This window comes from Hypanus sabinus, chromosome 21 (assembly GCF_030144855.1).
Source record: "Hypanus sabinus isolate sHypSab1 chromosome 21, sHypSab1.hap1, whole genome shotgun sequence".
Classification (NCBI taxonomy): domain Eukaryota; kingdom Metazoa; phylum Chordata; class Chondrichthyes; order Myliobatiformes; family Dasyatidae; genus Hypanus; species Hypanus sabinus.
Genome location: NC_082726.1, coordinates 64680734 through 64701474, shown reverse-complemented (window position 1 = coordinate 64701474; position 20741 = coordinate 64680734). Strand labels below are relative to the sequence as shown.

The 20741-nt window shown below is 40.0% G+C and overlaps 1 protein-coding gene across 2 annotated transcripts in view; it reads right to left on the bottom strand.

The window, feature by feature from the left end:
• camk2g2 (calcium/calmodulin-dependent protein kinase (CaM kinase) II gamma 2) overlaps positions 1 to 20741 on the bottom strand; it is a 468766-nt gene that overhangs the window by 97170 nt on the left and 350855 nt on the right. For both annotated transcript variants that reach the window (XM_059946757.1, XM_059946756.1), the window contains exons 10-11: positions 19182 to 19304; positions 16595 to 16678 (exon numbers count right to left, since the gene is read on the bottom strand). In XM_059946757.1, the coding sequence (XP_059802740.1) occupies positions 16595 to 16678; positions 19182 to 19304 (207 nt within the window). The remainder of the gene's footprint in view (positions 1 to 16594; positions 16679 to 19181; positions 19305 to 20741) is intronic.

Genomic DNA, 20741 nt, shown 5'->3' with positions numbered 1-20741 from the left:
GGATATGATATTCAATGGAAACTCCATCTGCTCTCAGTGCTGAACACAGAACAAAGAATAGTAGAGCACAGGACAGGCCCTTCAGCCCAAAACAACAACACAATGGATTCAAGTTCATCGAGACACATCACGACAGGTACATTTTGGTTCAATTAAGCGGCTGCCCCAATTAGCTGCTTTCATGGAAATAGTTAAAATGGTGTAAAAAGACAAATTACTGTTTAACTGAGTAAGAAATTTTAATTTAAATGAAATAGAAAACAAATTAGAACACTACCAATGCTACTACAGTACTACAAAACTGTGTATTAGTTCATAATCGTTGTCGATGGAGGAATTCATCCAGAGTACACTGCCGTGTTCTTTTGATTGGCTGTAAATGAACAAAACCAGTGCAGACACCTAGTGTAGATAATGGATTCCTTTATTACCTTCCTACATGAAGTAGTTCCAAAAAGCATTGTTCTTTCATTCAGCATCAACAGCCCAAATGAATACTGTAACACAAGCACGCCCAACTGACACAGCTGGTTGCTTTAAGGACAGTCTAGTGCAGGCATGGGCAAACTACGGCCCGGGGGCCATATGCGGCCCGTTAAACTTTTTAATCCGGCCCACAGAACTTGATGAAATTATATTAATAAACCTTGTTAACGTTTTTTCCCCGCAATTCTGGCGTTTTCCCAATAGATGACGCACTCTATATACATTGACCTTTGTTGAGGTGCAGCGTATTACTCCACATTTGCGCTTTACTCTTTGTTCGGCTCGACCTATTTGTGTGAACAGGCGTTCAGCGTCATAAACATCAACAAAGCCAGCCACAGATCCAAGTTAACTGACCAACACCTCAGATCCATCCTGAGAATCGCCACAACAAAACTAAATCCAGACTTTGATGTGCTGGCTAAAAAGGGAGACCAACAACACTGTTGCCACTGAAATTAAAAATAAGTTTCTTTGTTGTGTTATGTAAAAATGCATTTGAAAATATTTTTTTCAATAAGCCTTACATGTTACATGTCATTTCTGTTTAGTGATGGACATGAGTAGCGCGCAGGTGCACGTACGTTCTCAAAATAAAAAATGCGCTCCAGATCAAATAACGCGCTCCGCATACTGGTGCGCTCTCACTGTTCTGTCATTGTGCTGGTCGTTGTTGAGTTGTGGCAAAGCAGACAATTGAATAAGAAGGAGCAGGACAAGTAGACCTGCATCTCCTACCGTTTTTGAAATAAAGACAGTCAGGAGGAGAGTGATGATGATAATATCTTGAAGGATAACAGAATTTTCAGTGCTTTAAAATAATAACAGTTACTATTAAAAAAAGCTGTATTTTATTCATTTAATTTTCAGTGTTTTAAAAGTCATTTCAATAAATAGCGAAATACCATGGGACTTCAAAGACAGATATTTTGTTGTAATGCATTTGTTCATTTTCAATTGAAATTAAAGTGCATGTTTTCTACATATCCCATGATATTTTATTTTCTCTTATGAGGTGTATTACCAAAACACTCCGTCCATCTGCTCCTGGTGTGGCCCCCCTGTCAAATTTTAGAACCCTTTGTGGCCCACAAGTCAAAAAGTTTGCCCACCCCTGGTCTAGTGTTTAATGGCTCAGAAGTGCATGTGACTGACGTTAGTTAGAAACTATTCGGCAACAATCTCCTGGCCCAACTAAGTGGCATAGTGGCCCAAATAAATTACAGAATCTTGTTTATTTTCTTGATTAGTTTGCTTTCTTTAAGAGTTATCCCAACTAAATGGCTGCCCCATTTAACCGATGGCCCAATTAACTGTAATCCATTGAACATGTCAGTGAGAATAAACCCAGTTCTGATGTGCCCACAATAAATTGGTACCAATACTATTAATTAAACTGCTGAAGACATTCCTAGTTCAGTAACTCCAGTCTGGAGTGTTGGTTTATCTCAGGGCAACACCAGTGCTTGCAGGGGATCTGCGAGTCTTTCATAACGTTGAGGTAATTCATCAAAGGCAGCTTGCAGCGGCCACTCCAGAGCTGATTATCTGTTATTTGTGAAGTGGGGTGCCGTGCGATTCAATTGATTTTTTCAATTGTTTTCAATTGATTGAAAACGGACGTGGGAGCATGGAGGAACATCAGGAAATCTCCAGGAAGACCTTCTTCATTGCTGCTGCTGCTGTGAGGTCCGGGACTCTGCTGGGAAGAACAGGCCCCCAGTCCTCGGGGTTGCGTTGCCGATGGCCGTTGGCGGGGCCGTCTTAATACGCTCCGCAGAGGATGGTGCTCGGAGAAGCTGTGATGGAGGGGATGGTCATTGGCTCGGAGGTTCGACGGACTCGGAGTCCACTGCAGTCATGTTGCTTTCGGTGTGTGCTGTGTCTGTGAGGCTGAGTCGGGCGGCGCCATGGAAGTCCATAGCAAGGGTATTCCCTTCTGCTGCCGGTGTGGGATGGCGATTCTGTCGGGACCCTGGGGACTTGTGGAAACTGTGTGGTGATTTCTTTTGAACTTATAGTCCTTTAACATCTTTGGACTATTTTTACTGTGCCCATGGTCTGTATTTTTAAATCAGTTATGCTATTGTTTGCACTGTTGTAACTATGTGGTTTTGTGCAGGTCTTGTAGCTTTAGTTTTTAGTCTTGTTTTGTCTGATTGATTTGGAGCTCCTTTCCGGGGAACGCGCTAAGACGGTAGCGCGATATTAATATGCAGCAGCCTCTCTGGACTCTGGATTGGGGATTGCCAAACGTCATGTGGATTTTCTGGTGTAGTCTATTTTGTCATATGCTTTTTGTCTTATTTCTTAACTGCATTGCATTTGTGGTTTCTAAATGACAATAAACTGAATCTGAATCTGAAATCTGAATGAAGCTTAACAAAAAAAAGCATTAAGTAAAAATGGACTTGTCACACTAATTACTCAAGTTCTTGAGCTGCTTATTATCCTAAGAAACCATTTGGAAGATCTTAACCAAATAAAAAGCATGGCCCACATTGTCATCAGGCAGTTATGAATGGACTGGAGCTTATTACGTAGATAAGTGGGGCTTCCACTTCTTGCCAATCATTTGATGCACAATCTGAGTCAGAAGATCAGGTGGCATGGCAGCACAGTGGACCCAAGACTATTACAGTACCCACAAGACGGCTTCAATTCCTGCTGCTGTCTATGAGGAATTTGTACATTCTCCCCCATAACTGCGTGGGTGCTCTGATTTCCTCCCACTTTCCAAAGATGTACGGGTTAGTAGGTTAATTGGTCACATGGGTGTGATTGGGCAGCGAGGACCATGGACTGGAAGGCCCTGTTACTGTGCTGCGTCCCTAAATAAAAAAAAAATTATGGATTGAGATTCAAATTTCAGTCCTAAGACATGAGCACATAACCTCAAGTTATATACCAGTTCACTGATTGAGAGAAAACTTTTCTCAAAAGAGGAGGACATTCAATCTGTTGTGTTAGTCTAAAACGTGGTGCCCAGTCTAACCCCACTTTCCAATAATAGGTCAGTTGGAATGTGTAGTACTGAGGAGCAGCTATACCAGGGGAAACAGCATCTTTTAGAAGATGGAGGTGGTGCTCTTTGCCTGAAAGGTGTGAAGGTAGACCTATCTCCAGGGCCTGACCAGGAAAATCTGGAATCCTTTAGGGCAGGGTTCCCAATATTTTTATGCCATGGACCCTGACCATTAACTGAGAGGTCTGTGGAGCCTAGGCTGGGAACCCCTGCTTTAGGGAATCCTTAATTTACCTTCAGAGAGACGTGAAACATTAATAAGAAGAAACAAATTGACTCAGAGAGCAACCACTGAAGGGAAGCGCAAAGTTACGGACTTTAATAGGAGGAATAGAGGTGTAGGTTATTTACTGAATGGAGAGTGAATTCAGAAATAGGAAGCACAAAGGGACTTGGAATACCTTCAGCAGGATTCCCTAAAGATTAGCTTACAGGTAGAGTCAGTAGGAAGGAAGGCAAGTGCAATGTTAGCATTCATTTCAAGAGGACTAGAATATAAAAGCAAGGATGCAAGGCTGAGGTTTTATAGGATATTGGCCAGATAATCCACAATACATTTGGAGTACTGTGAGCAGTTTCGGGCCCCTTATATAAGAAAGGGTTTGCTTGCATTAGGTTGGGTCCAGAGGAGGTTCATGAGAATGATCTTGGCAATGAAATGGTTAATGTATCAGGGAGTTTAATGACCTTAGACTTGTATTCACTGATGTTTAGAAGAATGAGGGGGTATCTCATTGAAACCTATCAAATTTTGAAAGACCTAGATAGAGTGGACGTGGAGAGGATGATTCCAATAGTGGGAGAGCCTAGGACCACAGCGCACGGCCTCAGAGTACAGGAATGTTCCTATAGAACAGAGATGAGGAAGAATTTCTTGGATGGTGAATTCAATGTCACAGATGTCTGTGGAGACCAAATTATTGGGTAGACTTAAAGTAGAGGTTGATAGGTTCTTGACAAGTAAGGCTGTCAAAGGTTATGAGGAGAAAGCAGGAGAATGGAATTCAGAGGGATAATAAATTAGCCATATTTAGAATGATGGTTAATGACTGGGAGCGGGGGGGGGGCGGTTTATTGTAGTGGGAATAAGCACCCACTACCTGTTAGATGCTCCCAAAGGCACGTGTCTCAAACAGCCTCTGACAACCAAGTCCAGCTCCTGGACTTCACATGTGTGTGGCTCAGCTCCTAAGCTCCGGCAGAACCATGTTTTACTGACAGGAGAAGGGGCCTGTCGGGTTACTGGTGCCTTAAAACCAATCATTTCGGGTAGATGGTGCTTGTCAGCCGTGGATGGTAGCTCATCAAGGAAAAGAAAAATAATCAGATTTCAGGCCTCTGTTGCCTTGTTGCAACATGGGGAAGGCTTTGGGAGTAAATCCCAGGAGAAAAATTCAAGAAGTCCTACATTGAGTCAGTGCTGAGTGGCAACTCCTGGGATGCCACTGGTGCCAAACTGTATCGGTCTGTGCAGTTCCTTTGGATTCAACAGCTGAGTGGGCAACTGCTTGCTCCCCGTATTGTACTGCTCTAGCTTGCAATTTGACTGATGGCGACAACGTAGGCATCAAGGATGCAATATCTGTAGTCCACCTGGATCAACTGAGGGCCTCATGATGGAACGGTGCAACAGACTCGATGGGTTAAATGCACCAAGTCTGCTCCTCTGTCTTGTGGTCCCTGCTTTCTGTGACCAACCTTCACTGCTTGTCAAATGTTTTGAGATGCCTTGAGTGAACATCACTAAACACAAGCTTCTCTCCTCCTGTCAGGACAGCAACAAAATTCCAAGCAGGAGCCCTTTGCAAATTTTAATTATGTCTATTATTGAAAAATACACCTGAATTAATCTTCCTCACTGTGATATACACAGCTATTAATTCTGGCGTCTCAAGTCTCACAGATGATTGCATCCAGCGCAAAGAATTAATTCTGGCCTGATGGTGTATTTAGTTAGTCTAATTGCCTAGTATCTTACAATTCCAGACCTGTCATCAAAATCCACACAGCGTAGGTAACATAAAATGCCTGCTCTAAACCAGCCTCATATCCACATAGATCTCCTTCCAAATGATTACCAAATTGGCTACGTGGAGAACTCTTTTTCATCCTGGTCAGACCATTCTACATACTTGTGGAATTGTACAGCAAAGAAACAGGCCACTCAGTCCAATTTATCTATGTTGACCAGTGGGCATCTCTCTGTATTAATGTCACCACTCAGCACTTGATCCATATATCCAGAAAGTTGTCAGAAAAAAGGCCAGTTACATCATGGAGCAGCCCAACCATTCCGCTCATGGACTGTTTGTCCCACACCCATCAGGGAGGAGGCTACGTAGCATCCATGTCAGGACAACCAGATTCAAAAACAGTTACTTTCCCCAAGTAGTAAAGCTGATCAACATCTCCACCCACTAACCCAGCTCTCCACTCCCCACATTCCCAGACACCACTACTTTATCATTTCCTGTCAGTCACCTGATGTATAGATACTTCTGTGCCTAGCACAGGAGTCCTCAACCTGGGGTCTGCAGACCCCATTAGTCCATGGCATAAAAATGGTTGGGAAACCCTGGCCTAGTGTCACTTTGTGGACATATAGTCAAACTACATATATAAGTTATGTTATATATTTATATTTATTGTGTTTTTTTATTATTGTGTTCTTTATCTTATTATTTTTGTGCTTCGTCGGATCTGGAGTAACAATGATTTTGTTCTTGTTTACACTAGTGTACTGGAAATGATATTGAATGATCTTGAGTCTTGAATCTTGAATAGTTCTCTGTGCTGAGACCATAAGATAAAGGAGCAGAAGCAGGCTATTCCGTCCATCGAGTCTGCTCCGCCATATAATCATGGGCTGATCCAATTCTTCCACTCATCCCCACTTCCCTGCCTTCTCCACATACCCTCTGATGCCCCTACCTGGCTAATCAAGAACCTATCTATCTCTGCCTTAAATGCACCCACTGACTTGGCCTCCACAGATGCTCACAGATTTACAACCCTCCGACTAAGTAATTTCTCCATTTCTCTCTTCTAAATGGACGTCCTTCAATCCTGAAGTCGTGCTCGCTTGTCCTAGACTTCGCTACCATGGGAAATAAATTTGTCATATCTAATCTGTTCAGGCCTTTTAATATTTGGAATGTTTCTATTAGATCCCCCCTCATTCTCCTGAACTCCAAGAAATACAACCCAAGAACTGCCAGATGTTCCTCATACAATAACCCTTTCATTCTTGGAATCATTCTCGTGAATCTTCTCTGAACCCTCTCCAATATCAATATAGGCTTTCTAAAATAAGGAGCCCAAAACTGCATATAATACTCCAAGTGTGGTCTCACGAATGCCTTATAGAGCCTCAACATCACATCTCTGCTTTTATATCCTATACTTCTAGAAATGAATGCCAACATTGCATTGGCCTTCTGCACCACCGACTCATCCTGGAGATTACCTTTAGGGTATCCTGCACAAGGACTCCTAAGACCCTTTGTATCTCTGCATTTTGAATTCTCTCCCCATTTAAATAATTAGTCTGCCCATTTATTTCTTCCACCAAAATGCATGACCGTACACTTTCCAACATTGAATTTCATTTACCACTTCTTTGCCCATTCCCTTAAACTATCCAAGTCTCGCTGTTTCCTCAACACTATCCACTCCTCCACCTACTGTTGTTTCTTTCTTTTCTTTCTAAATCATTTTATTAATATTAGTAATATGGACAGAATACAAATGATATATTGATAAAGAAATTACCAACATACAAATTCCATTACATATGAAAAAAACATACATAATAGTTACAATATAAATGAGTTTACCAAGACATAAGCCATAAAATATATGTATGAACATAGTAAGTCTAAATATTTTATAATGTATGATATAAAGAAAACAGAAAAAAGAAAGAAAAAAACAAAAAAAATTTATATAATGCAAAACTAGCTAATCTAATCTAATAACTATAACTAATAAGTAATATAGAAGAAAAAAGAAGCAAAAAAAGAGAAAAAAAAGGGGGCTGTTTATAATATCTCACAAAAATAAGTATTCATCAATGCCGTCACTTCTGGTCCTCTCAAAATACATAAGCTAAAAGCTGGGAAATCAAATGAACTTGGCACAGGGTCATATTACATCATATGAAAATGTTGAATAAATGGTCTCCATAACTTTTCAAATTTAATAGAAGTCTCAAAAGTACCACTTCTAATTTTTTCTAAATTTAAACATAACATAGTTTGAGAGAACCAATTAAATACTGTGGGAGGATCAATTTCTTTCCAATTCAACAATATAGATCTTCTAGCCATCAGAGTTAGAAATGCAATCATTCGACGGGCAGAAGAAGATAAATGCAGTGAGTCTAACATTGGTAAACCAAAAATTGCGGTAATAGGATGAGGTTGTAAATCGATATTCAAAACCGCAGAAATAATATCAAAAATATCTTTCCAATATTTCTCCAAAAATGAACACGACCAAAACATATGAGTTAAAGACGCAATTTCAGAATGACATCTATCACAAATAGGACTAATATGAGAGTAAAAATGAGCTCATTTATCCTTGGACATATGGGCCCTATGTACGACCTTAAATTGTATTAATGAATGTTTGGCACATAACAATGATGTATTAACTAATTGAAGAATTCTATCCCAATTCTCACTAGAAATACTAAGACTAAGCTCTCTTTCCCAATCCTTTTTAGTCTTATAAAGAGGCTCTGAACATATCTTCATAATTATATTATAAAGTTTTGAAATAAGCCCTTTTTGAAAAGGGTCTAATTCAAATAAACTCTCCAAAATATCTGAAGGCACAAAATTTGGAAACGTAGAGAGTACAGAACTTAAAAAATGTCTAATCTGTAAATATCTAAAAAAATGAAATCTCGGCAAGTTATATTTGTTGGATAATTGCTCAAAAGACATGAAACAATTGTCTAAAAATAAATCAGAAAATCTTAGTAGTCCCTTAGTTTTTCAAGCCGAATAAGCTTGATCTATAATGGAAGGGTGAAAAAAACAATTAGATACAATAGGACTATTTAAAACGAATTGAGTCAACCCAAAAAATCTCCGAAATTGAAACCATATACGCAAAGTATGTTTAACTATCGGGTTGTCAACTCGTTTCGGCAATTTAGAAAGAGCAAAAGGGAGAGAAGTCCCTAAAATAGAACCCAGAACATAAGCTGATACTGATTTAGTTTCTAAACTCACCCAACAAGGGCCAAAAGATCCACCCCCATCTTTCAACCAACATAACAAATATCTAATATTAACTGCCCAATAGTAAAATCTGAAATTAGGTAATGCTAACCCGCCTTCCTTTTTGGTCTTCTGTAAATATGTTTTACCTAACCTGGGATTTTTATTCTGCCATATATATGAAGAAATTTTAGAGTCAACATTAGTAAAAAAAGATTTCGGGATAAAAATTGGTATCGCTTGAAAAATATATAAAAACTTAGGTAAAATAACCATCTTAATAGCATTAATCCTACCTATTAGGGATAAAGATAAAGGTGACCACTTAGTAAACAAACCTTTAATCTGATCAATTAAGGGTAAAAAATTAAATCTAAATAAATCTTTATGGTTTTTTGTGATTTTGATCCCTAAATAAGTAAAAGAGTCATTAACTAATTTAAAAGGTAAATTTCCATAAGTTGGGACCCGTTTATTCAACGGAAACAATTCACTTTTATTAAGATTTAACATACCCAGAAAACTCACTAAATTGAGCCAATAATGATAAAACTGCTGGAATGGATTTCTCCGGGTTAGAAATGAATAGTAATAAATCATCTGCATACAAAGATAACTTATGAATATCTGTCCCACGATTAATACCCAAAATATCCTGTGATTGTCTGATGGCAATTGCCAAAGGTTCTAAGGCAATGTTAAATAGTAATGGACTAAGAGGACATCCTTGTCTAGTGCCCCGAAATAGGTGAAAAAAGGGAGATCTTTGATTATTGGTAAACACTGAGGCTACTGGAGTATGATAAATCAATTTGATCCATGATATAAATATCGGACTAAAATTAAACTTCTCCAACACATTAAATAAGTAAGGCCATTCAACTCTATCAAATGCTTTCTCCGCATCTAATGAAATCACGCATTCTGAAGTGTCATGTGAGGGAGTATAAACAATATTCAACAATCTCCTAATGTTAAAAAAAGAATAACAATTTTTAATAAAACCAGTTTGATCATCTGAAATAATTTTGGGTAATACCTTCTCCAATCTAGATGCCAGTAACTTGGAAAAAATCTTGGAGTCTACATTCAATAAAGATATAGGTCTATAAGAAGCACAGTTAGTAGGGTCTTTATCTTTCTTCAATATTAGAGAAATGGAAGCTCTATAAAAAGATTGTGGCAAATCCCCCAATCTAATGGCTTTCTCAAAAACCTTACCTAACCAAGGGGAAAGAGTAGCGGAAAATTTTTTTAAAAATTCAACTGTATAACCATCTGGACCCGGTGCTTTCCCAGAATTCATTGAGGAAGTAGCCCCCTTAATTTCTACATCTGTAATAGGAGTATCCAATATCATAAGATCATCAGATGATAATCTTGGAAAATTTAATTTCCCAAGAAAATCAGACATGGTATTATGATCTTGAGGAAATTCAGATTGATACAGGGAGGTATAGAAATCTTGAAATGCCTTATTTATCTCATCATGATTAACTGTCAGATTCCCATTCTGCTGACCAATCTTAGTGATTTGACGTTTAACCAAAGCATCCTTCAATTGACTAGCTAACAGTTTACCAGATTTATCACTATGTATATAAAAATCAGATTTAGTTTTCATTAATTGATTTTCAATCGAGGATGTAAGTAATAAACTATGTTCCATTTGAAGTTCAACCCTTTGTTTGTAAAGCTCCTTAATAGGAGCAATCGAATATTTCTTATCAATCTCTTTAATTTTATTAACCAATAAAAGAGTTTCCATCTTAGTATGTTTCCTCAAACCAACAGAATAAGAAATAATCAGTCCACGTATATACACTTTAAAAGTGTCCCAAACTGTTCCGCAGGAAATATCATCTGTAGAATTAGTTGAAAAGAAGAAGTCGATCTGCTCCTCCATAAATTTTATAAAGTCAGAGTCTTGCAACAAGGTAGAGTCAAATCGCCATTGTTTAGCATTAGAAGCTGTATTCGTAAATTTCATAGAAAGTAATAATGGAGCATGATCAGAGATAGCTATAATATCATAGTTACAACCGATTACCAATGGAATAAAACAAGAGTCTACAAAAAAATAATCAATTCTCGAATAAAAGTGATAAACATGTGAGAAAAAAGAAAACTCTTTGTCATTAGGATGCCGGAATCTCCAAATATCAAAAACTCCATTGTCAGTCAAAAAAGAGTTAATACAAGTGGCCGACTTATTAGGTAAAGTCTGAATAGATAAAGATTTATCCATCGGAGGATTTAAACAACAATTAAAGTCACCACCCATTATTAACTTATATTCGTTTAGATTGGGTAAAGAAGTAAATAAAGACTTAAAAAAGTCAGGACAATCCACATTTGGAGCATAAACATTAACCAAAGCAACCTTTTTATTACAAAGTAAACCCGTAATTAACAAAAATCTGCCATTCGGATCTGAAAAAATATCATGTTGAACAAATGAAATAGAGGAGTCAATAAAAATTGAAACTCCTTTTACTTTAGCATTCGAATTTGCATGATACTGTTGACCTTGCCAAAATCTAAAAAAACGAAATTTGTCCTCCTTCCTCACATGAGTTTCTTGTACAAAAATGATATGAGCATTAAGTCTTTGGAATACTTTGAAAATCTTCTTTCGTTTAATTGGATGATTTAAACCATTAGTATTCCAAGACACAAAATTAATGGTCTGAGCCATAATTCTAAAATCAACCCTTTGGTATAGAAAGGGTTAACCAACTTCTAAACTCATGCACCCGGAAGAGGAACAAAAGTAATGAGAAGACCCGGAAGTGATGACAACACAGACATATTTGAAGTTCAAAAACAGCCCAACTAAAAAAACTAACATAAACTGGTACAAAAAAAAATAGAATTAGAAAACAGACCATCCCCCCACCCCCAAAGAAAAAGAGAAAAAGCCAAAATATGACTTAAAAAGGGAAAAACTAATCCTACCCCCATGTCAGCTGAAGAACACTCCATATATAAAGGATATATATAAAAGAATCACCCCAACTTTAAAAATTAAAATCGCTATAATAAAAACCAAATTTCTAAGTATAGTTAGTTGTAAAAAGAATAAAAATATAATCACTAAAAAAAATTATAAATCGGGCTCTAGCCCAGACAAAACAAAAAATATTTAAGCTATGATAAGTGATGCATTGTAGGGAAGAGACGAAAAAAATAAAAACATAACGCCATCTTAAGCAAAACCAAAAATCTTTTTCAAAATACCACCACCTTAATCAAAGAAAAATTCACCCTCAAAGAATTAAAAATATACCTTCGAAGGAACAAAGTTAATGGACAAGTATGTAGTTAAATGATTAAAGTGTATAAGGCAAAACAATTAATATGACGCAAACACACTTTAACTTAAGTATAAAGTAAAGGATGAACCTACACCAATAACCAGATTTTAATTCTGGTTTAAGAGATCGAGAACCATCTTACACGATCAGAATTGTTCATTTATTAGAGACTGGTGTCTGTAGCAGTAGGGAAGTTCTCCTCCAGATATTTTCTCGCTTCTGAAGTTGAAATGAAAACCTGTCGTGGAGCATTCGACGGAGAAATTTGGAGCTTCGCAGGATATAGAAGTTCAGGTTTCAGATTTTTCTCATAACATTCAGCCATCAACGGTTTAAAAAGAAGCCTTCTTTTTAAAAGGTCAGGACTAAAGTCTTCGACCAGGCGGAAGCAAAATTCTTTGAATTTAATCATTCCTGCTCGATGAGCTGCTCTTATAAGTTGTTCTTTGTCATGTACATAATGGAACCGGACAATTACCACCGAAGGTTTGTCTGTAACACTTGGTGATCGACGCCAAATTCTATGTGCCCGATCCAATAAAGGAGGGTTATTCAGGAAAATCGTCGGAAACGCTTCTTTTAAAGGTTGAGCAAAATATTTCGAAGGGTCATCTTTTTCTATGCCGTCTGGAAGACCAAGTATACGTAAGTTCTGTCTTCTGGACCGATTCTCAAAATCGTCACTCTTGGCTTTAAGGGCTTCCATCAGCTTAATGGTCGAAATTAAATCCTGTTGCAGTTTTTCAATAGTCAAATCTTGCTTCCGAGCTTCTTCTTGCAGAGACGCAATAAGATCTTGTTGCTGTTTAATTACTAAATCCGTCTTAACCATGTACTCTTGAAAAGCCTTTATATCTTCTTTAAAAAATTGTTGTAGTTCAGCAAATTTTTTATCCAAAACCTCCATAAACAATTCAAAAGTTAATTGAGTTTGTTGTGGCGGAGCCTGCTTTTTTCCGTTACCGTTCGGATTGCGTCCGGGATCCTGTCCCTTAGACCTGAGAGACATTTCTGTTTGCATATCTTCAAAAGTTCACAACAAACTCTTAGCAGTAAATCCAAAAAAAAATTAACAAAGAAACTTTCGGTATAGGTAAAAATAAGCTGAATAAGGGTGATCAAAGGTTAAAAAAAGTAAAGGTTATGGAGCGAATCCAAAACAGTACTCACTCCATGAGCGTCTCCAGCTGACTCCCTACTGTTGTTTCATCAGCAAATTTAATACAAATTCATGAATCCCATAGTCCAAGTCAATGACATACATCATAAAAAGCAGCAGCCCAACACCGACCCCTGTGGAACTCCACTGGTAACCGGCAGCCAGCCAGAATAAGATCCCTTTATTCCCACTCTCTGCTTTCTGCCAACCAGCCAATGCTCCACCCATGTTAGTAACTGCCCTGTAATTCCATGGGCTCTTATCTTGCTAAGCAGCCTCATGTGCGGCACCTTGTCAAAGGCCTTCTGAAAATCCAAGTACACCTCATCTACTGTATCTCCTTTGTCTATCCAGCTTGCAATTTCCTCAAAAAATTGCAGTAGGTTGGTCAGGCAGAATTTTCCTTTCAGGAAACCATTCTGGCTTTGGCCTATGTGCCTCCAGGTACTTGTAATCTTATCCCTAACAATTGATTCCAACAACTTCCCAAGCACTGATGTCAGGCCAACTAGTCTATAGTTTCCTTTCTGCTGCCTCCCACCCTTCTTAAATAGCAGAGAAACATTTGCAATTTTCCAGTTATTCAATGCAATGCCAGAATCTATTGACTCTTGAAAGATCATCGTTAATGCCTCCACAATCTCTCCAGCTACTTCCTTCAGGACCCAAGGGTGCAGTCCATCAGGTCCAGGAGATTTATCCACCCTCAGACCATTAAGCTTCCTGAGCACCTTCTCAGTCGTAATTTTCACTGCACATACTTCACTTCCCTGACACTCTTGAATGTCTGCTATACTGCAGATGTCTTCCACCGTGAAGACTGATGCAAAATATGCATTCAGATCCTCTGCCATCTCTGCATCTCTCATTACAATGTCTCCGGCGTCATTTTCTATTGGTTCTATATCTACCCCCAACTCTCTTTTACCCTTTATATACTTAAAAAAGCTTTTAGTATCTTCTTCCTTTCAGCTCCCTTTCATAATTCATCTCTTCCTTCCTAATGAACTTCTTAGTTTCCTTCTGCAAGTTTTTAAAAGCTTCCCAAACCTCTTTCTTCCCACTATTTTTGGCTTCCTTGTATGCCCTATCTTTTGCTTTTAATTTGGCTCTGACTTCACTTGTCAGTATTGGTAGTGTCCTTCTTCCATTTGAAAATTTCTTCTTACTTCCCTCATTTTTCACAGAAACTCCAGCCATTGCTGCTCTGCTGTCCTTCCTGCTAGTGTCCCTTTCCAGTCAAACCTGGTCAGTTCCCCTCTCATGCCATTGTAATTTCCTTTATTCCACTGAAATACTGAAATATTGGAATTTGGTTTCTCCTTCTCAGATTCCAAAGTGAACTCGATCATATTGTGATCACTGTTCCCTAAGGGTGACAGTTTCAACTGCTCATCTAGGTACATAAATACTGTTAGTGACTCAGCTTGAACCACTCTCTCAGGCACTGTCTACCCTCCCTCTTTACATACACAACATTCACACTATATTTTGTGGACTCACTGAATAACCAGGAGGCCAGAGATTTCTCTCTAACTCCCCGCAGAACCAGAATCCAGATTCAGATTTATTTATCACATGTACATGGAAACACAGTGAAATGCGTCATTTGTGTTAACAACCAACGCACATTAAGGATGCGCTGGGGGCAGCCCGAAGCTGTCGGCACACATTCTGGCAACACCACAGAATGCACACAGTCCTCGGCAGAACAACACACAACACAACGAGCAAGAAAACAACAGCAGCAAGATGTTCCTCCCACCCACATGCATAGTCCTCTAACCCCAGGCCAGGACAACTTTGTCCTCCAGCAGACTCAAGGATTTGCAGACATGCTGCCAACCATGTCACTAAGATTCCACACCAGCAGAAATCAGTCATGACTTCTTGTTGTTTTTGAGAGAATGCTTCATGTGGTGCAGCAGTTTTCCCCATTACATTCTGAACACTTTTCATGAACACTTCATATGCTGGACAAGATCATGTAACCACACCTCCTTCCAATTATTTAAATCTTTTAACATCGCAAAACATCCCAAAACAGAAGTGAAAAAGCCCAACAGTTTTCATTAGCAGATGTTCGTTTGATGTGTGAAGTTCAAAGCTCTAAGGAGTGTTTTAAAAGGAGAGAGAGGGAAGGGAAATGGAGACCCTGAGACCAGGGCTTTTGAACATAAGGTTCTTAGTTCTGTTGCAATTAAAATCTGGGAGGTGAAGTTAGAATGCGGTTAATTTGTAAGGACAAGACAAGACGAGAATACAAGATCAGGGTGGAGGGAGGTAAAAAAGGGATTTGAAAATGTTTAAAAAGGGAATTATTGAACAGAATTTGTAAAATAAAACAACTCACATTTCCTTATTGATGACCCTTCACTGGTTATGGAATTTCAAACCCTTAACATCAGGACTGGAAAGGAAGAGGGAAGACAAAGGTGAGGGGAGAGGAAAGAGTACAAGCTGGCAGGTGATAGGTGAGACCAGGTGATGGGAAGGTAGGTGGGTGGGGAAGGCGGGGGTGAAGTAAGAAGCTGGGAGGTGATAGGTGGAAAAGGTAAAGGGCTGAAGAAGAACAAATTGGATAGGAGAGGAGAGTGGACAATTGGAGAAAGGGAAGGAGGAAGTTTCATCTATCACCTGCTGGAGAGAAGGACAGTGCTCCTCCCCCCTCCCCGACCTTCTTATTCTGGCTTCTTCCCCCTTCCTTTCCAGTCCTGAAGAATAGTCTTGGCCAAAAATGTCAACTATTTGTTCTTTTCCAAAGATGCCACCTGATCCGCAGAGTTCCTCCAGGATTTTGTATGTGTTACTCTGGATTACCAGGTTCTTGTGTTCTTCAGCCTATTTGTTAATGCTCTCTGATGAAACAGTATAATAATGCAGAGGGCCAAATACACAGGCACAGGAGATACATCAAACAAAGTTAATTGTCAGCTAACAGACTGATAGACTGGGCTGTTCAATCCCTAGATCAGCCCAGTCCGTCACAGGTAAAGCCTTCCCCACCACTGAGCACATTTACAAGAGGCATTATCATAGGAAAGTAGTGACTATCATCATTATTACTTTTTTATTTTTGTATTTACAGAATTTGCTGTCTTCTACACATTGGTTGCTTGTCTGTCTCTGTTGTGTGCGTTTTTTCTTTGATTCTATAGCATTTCTGTCCATTTACTACAAATGCCTGCAAGAAAATGTATCTCAGGGAAGTATATGGTGACATATATGTACTTTGATAATAAATTAAAATCTCTGATCTCTAGGTCAGGCTATTAAGTGTCATCCCCACATGTGGGATCTCACAAGAGAGCAGTAGAGAAACCCTGATCTACTGTGGAAGAGGAATTTGTGGAGTGTCAATACGAGTAAACCGTACCTTGAGCTTTCGCCTGGCATTGAACTTCCTCAAACACTCCACTGTTTCTTGACGGTGCATCATTGATGCTACGGTTGAACGTTGCTGAAAGAGAAAGTGGTAAGTTCAGCATTATATGATCAGAAAAAGAGTCACTTTTATTTATTAACTTGTATAAATTCCAATTCAATATTCAAAGTATATTTACTATCAAAGTAAGTATTCAGCATACAATCCTGAAACTCCTCTTCCCCACAGACAGCCATAGAACAAAGAACCATGGAAGCAACCTGTTTAAGAAGGACATCAAATGGCCCCTCCCCTTCTCCAAGCGCAAAAAACAAATTGCGCAAAACGGCGAGGGTAAAACGAGTGAAAACATGAAATCAAAAGGCATACTTCTGTTCAGCTCAGTATTCATTATATAAAAATGTTATAATTATCTTATGAATTATATAAATTATATATAGATTGTTATATAAAGGATATTTATATAACATAGTGTTTGGTGGGACAGTTATGGAACAATTTCACACCTATTTGTCACCACTTATTCACCTTTTAGAGCACAGAACATTACAGCACAGTACAGGCCCTTTGGAGGTGGATTTCCAAGTGGGGGTGCTCCCAGGTATCTGCTGTTCTCGTCCTTCTAGATGGTAGTGGTCGTGGGTCTGGAAGGTGCTGCCTTAGGAACTTTGGTGTGTTGTTGCAGTGCATCTTGTAGATAGTACACACTGCTAAAACTGTTCGTTGATGATGGAGGGACTGGATGCTTATGGAAGGGGTACCAATCAAGTGGGCTGCCTTGTACCGGATGGTGTCAAATTTCTTGAGTGTTGATGGAACTGCACTCATCCAGGTTAATGTCAAGTATTCCATTACACTCCTGACCTGGGCCTTGTAGATGGTGGACAGGCTTTGGAGAGTCAGGAGGTGAGTTACGTGCCACAGGATTCCTAGCCTTTGACCTGCAATAATGTTTATATGGCTAGAGCAGTTCGGTTTCCTGTCAATGGTAACCCCTAGTATGTTGATAGTAGGGGATTCAGTGATGGTGATGCCACTGAATGTCAAGGGTCCATGGTTAGAGCCTCTCTTGTTGGAGATGGTCATCGCCTGGCACTCATGTGGCTTGAATGCTACTTGGTACTATTGCCACTAATCTAATGCCACTTGTCAGCCCGAGCCTGGATCCTGCTGCATTTGTGTGTGAACTGCTTCACTGTCTGAGGAGTCACAAATGGTGCAGAACATTGTGCAGTCATCTGCAAACATCCCCCCTCTGACCTTATGACAGAAGAAAGGTCATCGATGAAGCAGCTGAAGATGTTTGGTCCTAGGGCACTTCCCGGAGGAACTCCTGCAGTGATGTCCTGAGGATGAGATGATTGACCTCCAGCCACCACAACCATCTTCCTTTGTGTCAGGCATGATTTCCCCCTGATTCCCACTGACTCCATTTTAGCCAGGGCACTTTGATGCCATACTCGGTCAAATGCTGCCTTGATGTCGAGGGCTATCACTCCACCTCACCACTGGTATTTAACTCTCTGTCCATGTTTGGACCAAGGAGGTGATGAGGTCAGGAGCTCAGTGGCCTTGACAGAACCCAAACTGGGATCCGTAAGCAGGTTTCTGTCGACTAGGTGCTGCATGATAGCACTGTTAATGATCCCTTTCATTACTTTGCTGTTGATTGAGAGTAGGCTGATAGGGCAGTAATTGGCTGGGTTGGACTTGTCTTGCTTCTTGTGTACAGGACATAACTGGACAATTTTTCACATTGCCAGGTAGATGCCAGTGTTGTAGCTGCACTGGGACAGCTTGGCTAGCGATGCGACAAGTTCTGGAGCACAAGTCTTCAGGATTATTGCTGGGATTTTGTCTGGGCCCATAGCCTTCACAGTATCCAGAACTTTCAGCCAGCCAAAGGTTGGTGAATCTGAGGAATTCATTGCCACAGACAACTGGCATTTGTAACAATCTTCAGTGAGAAGTGCCAAGTCGATGATCCAGCTCGGCCTCCTTAAGAACTCCCCAGCATCCCAGATGTAAGTATGCAGCCAATCTGATTCACTCCATGTGATATCAAGAAGAAATTCCTCCTCATCTCTGTTCTAAAGTGATGGCATGGCATTCTGAGACTGTGCCCTCTGGTCGTAGACTCTCCCACTACAGGAAATATCCTCTCTTTGTCCACTCTATGTAACCCTTCCAATATTCAATATGTCTCAATGAAATTCCCCCCTCATTCTTCTAAACATCTGGATACTTTAACCTTTTCATTCCCAGAATCATTCTCATGAACTTGCTCTGGACCCTCTCCAATGCCAGCTCATCCTTTCTTAGATAAGAGGCACAAAACTGCTCACAGTACTTCAGGTGTGGTCTTACCGATGCCTTATATGCTCTCATAATATTACTGCAAGTATTAAAAATATTTTCATTGAATATGTAAAACTAAGAGGTGGACAACTTCCTGAGTTAGATGTAAAAGGATGATCCAATTCGCCTTGTTTTTCAGGGCTCAAGGGCACAGTAAAGTGCAGACAAACCTAACAAACGCCCAATTGATTATGATTGTCAGGCTGGAATTGGTACTTACGCAGACCCATGGATGCTTCAGGGCCTCAGCTGCTGTGATCCTCTTGGCTGGATTGATGGTTAGCATCTGGTTGATGAGGTTCTTGGCTTCTGGGGTGACGGTATCCCATTCTGGAGAGGGAAACTGCCAGAGAAAATGAAGAGTGAGTATCTCCTGCCCCTTAGGTCAAGATCACTGATCATGTAAAATGTTGGAAATGTATATGGCAGGGCACTGTAGTGGTTAGCACAACACTATCACAGCCCCAGTGACCCAGGTTCAATTGCTGTCGCCGTCTGTAAGGAGTTTGTACATTCTCCCATGACGGCGTGAGTTTCCTCCGGGTGCTCCAGCTTCTTCCCACAGTCCAAAGATTAATTGCTCACAAGGGTGTAATTGGGAAGCAGGGACTCGCTGTGGTGGAAGGGCCTGTTTCTGTGTTGTATCTCTAAATAAATAAGGGGAGGGGGTGAGGGGGAATGAAATGAGGGGTAGGAGGGTGTACATGTGCTTTGAGTTGAGTTAGGGTGCTCTCAGATGAGCCACCTCAACTTCTCAGTTTATTGTTGCTAAATGTGTAACCTGCTCAGGCAATTTCAGTTCAGCCCATTGTCAACAGCTCCCTCTGAGGCTGGGTGAGACTAGAACTAGATGTTATGGGTTAAGGGTAAAAGATTCAAGATTTCAGGGGAACATGAGGGAGAACTTCTTCACTCAATCGGTAGTGAGAATACGGAATGAGCTGCCAGTTGAAGTGGTGGATGCAGGTTTGATTTCAACATCTAAGGGAAGTTAAGATAAGTACATGGATGGGAGGGGTTTGGAAGGCTATGGCAGAATAATACTACAGCATGGACTTGATGGGCCAAAGGGCCTGTTTCTGTGCTGTAGTGTCTATGACTCTATTGTTGATACTAGCTCAGTCTTCTCCTGAATATTGTCCCCAGGAGTTTGGTTTTTTTAAACTACCATGGTAGGATTTGCACAATGTATTCTGTTCAATAGTCCTAGCCTCTGGATGCTCATTCCGATACAGTAAAAACTGCTAAAAGGATCACTAAGATCACCCTCCCACCTGTTTGTAACATCTACTGGGAGTATTGTAGACAAAGCATTCTTGACGATCCCAAACACCCATCGACAACCTTTGACCCACTGCTGACAGGAAGGAGGTACAGGGGCATCAGTAGGACTGCCAGACTGGGTAACAGCCTCTTCCCTCAGGCTCCGAGGCTAATGAACACCTTGCTACACCATCAAGGCCTTGTTGCTAGGACAGCAAGCTGCGCTGACACAGCAACACCTGGCAACCCTGATTAACCCTAACATAACCATGGAGGGAAATTACAATCACCAAGTAATCTACAAGGCATGTCTTTGGACTGTGAGTAGAAATTGGAAGCCCCAGAGAAAACCTCTGTGTTACACGGGGAGGATGCACACAGACTTCCTAAAGAGGACGCTGGGATTGAACTCCAAACTTTCGATGACCTGAGCTGTAATAGCATCATGTTAACCACTGTGCTACCATGAACTGTACTGTTTATATGCACTTTGAAATTTTGTATTTTATTAACTTAC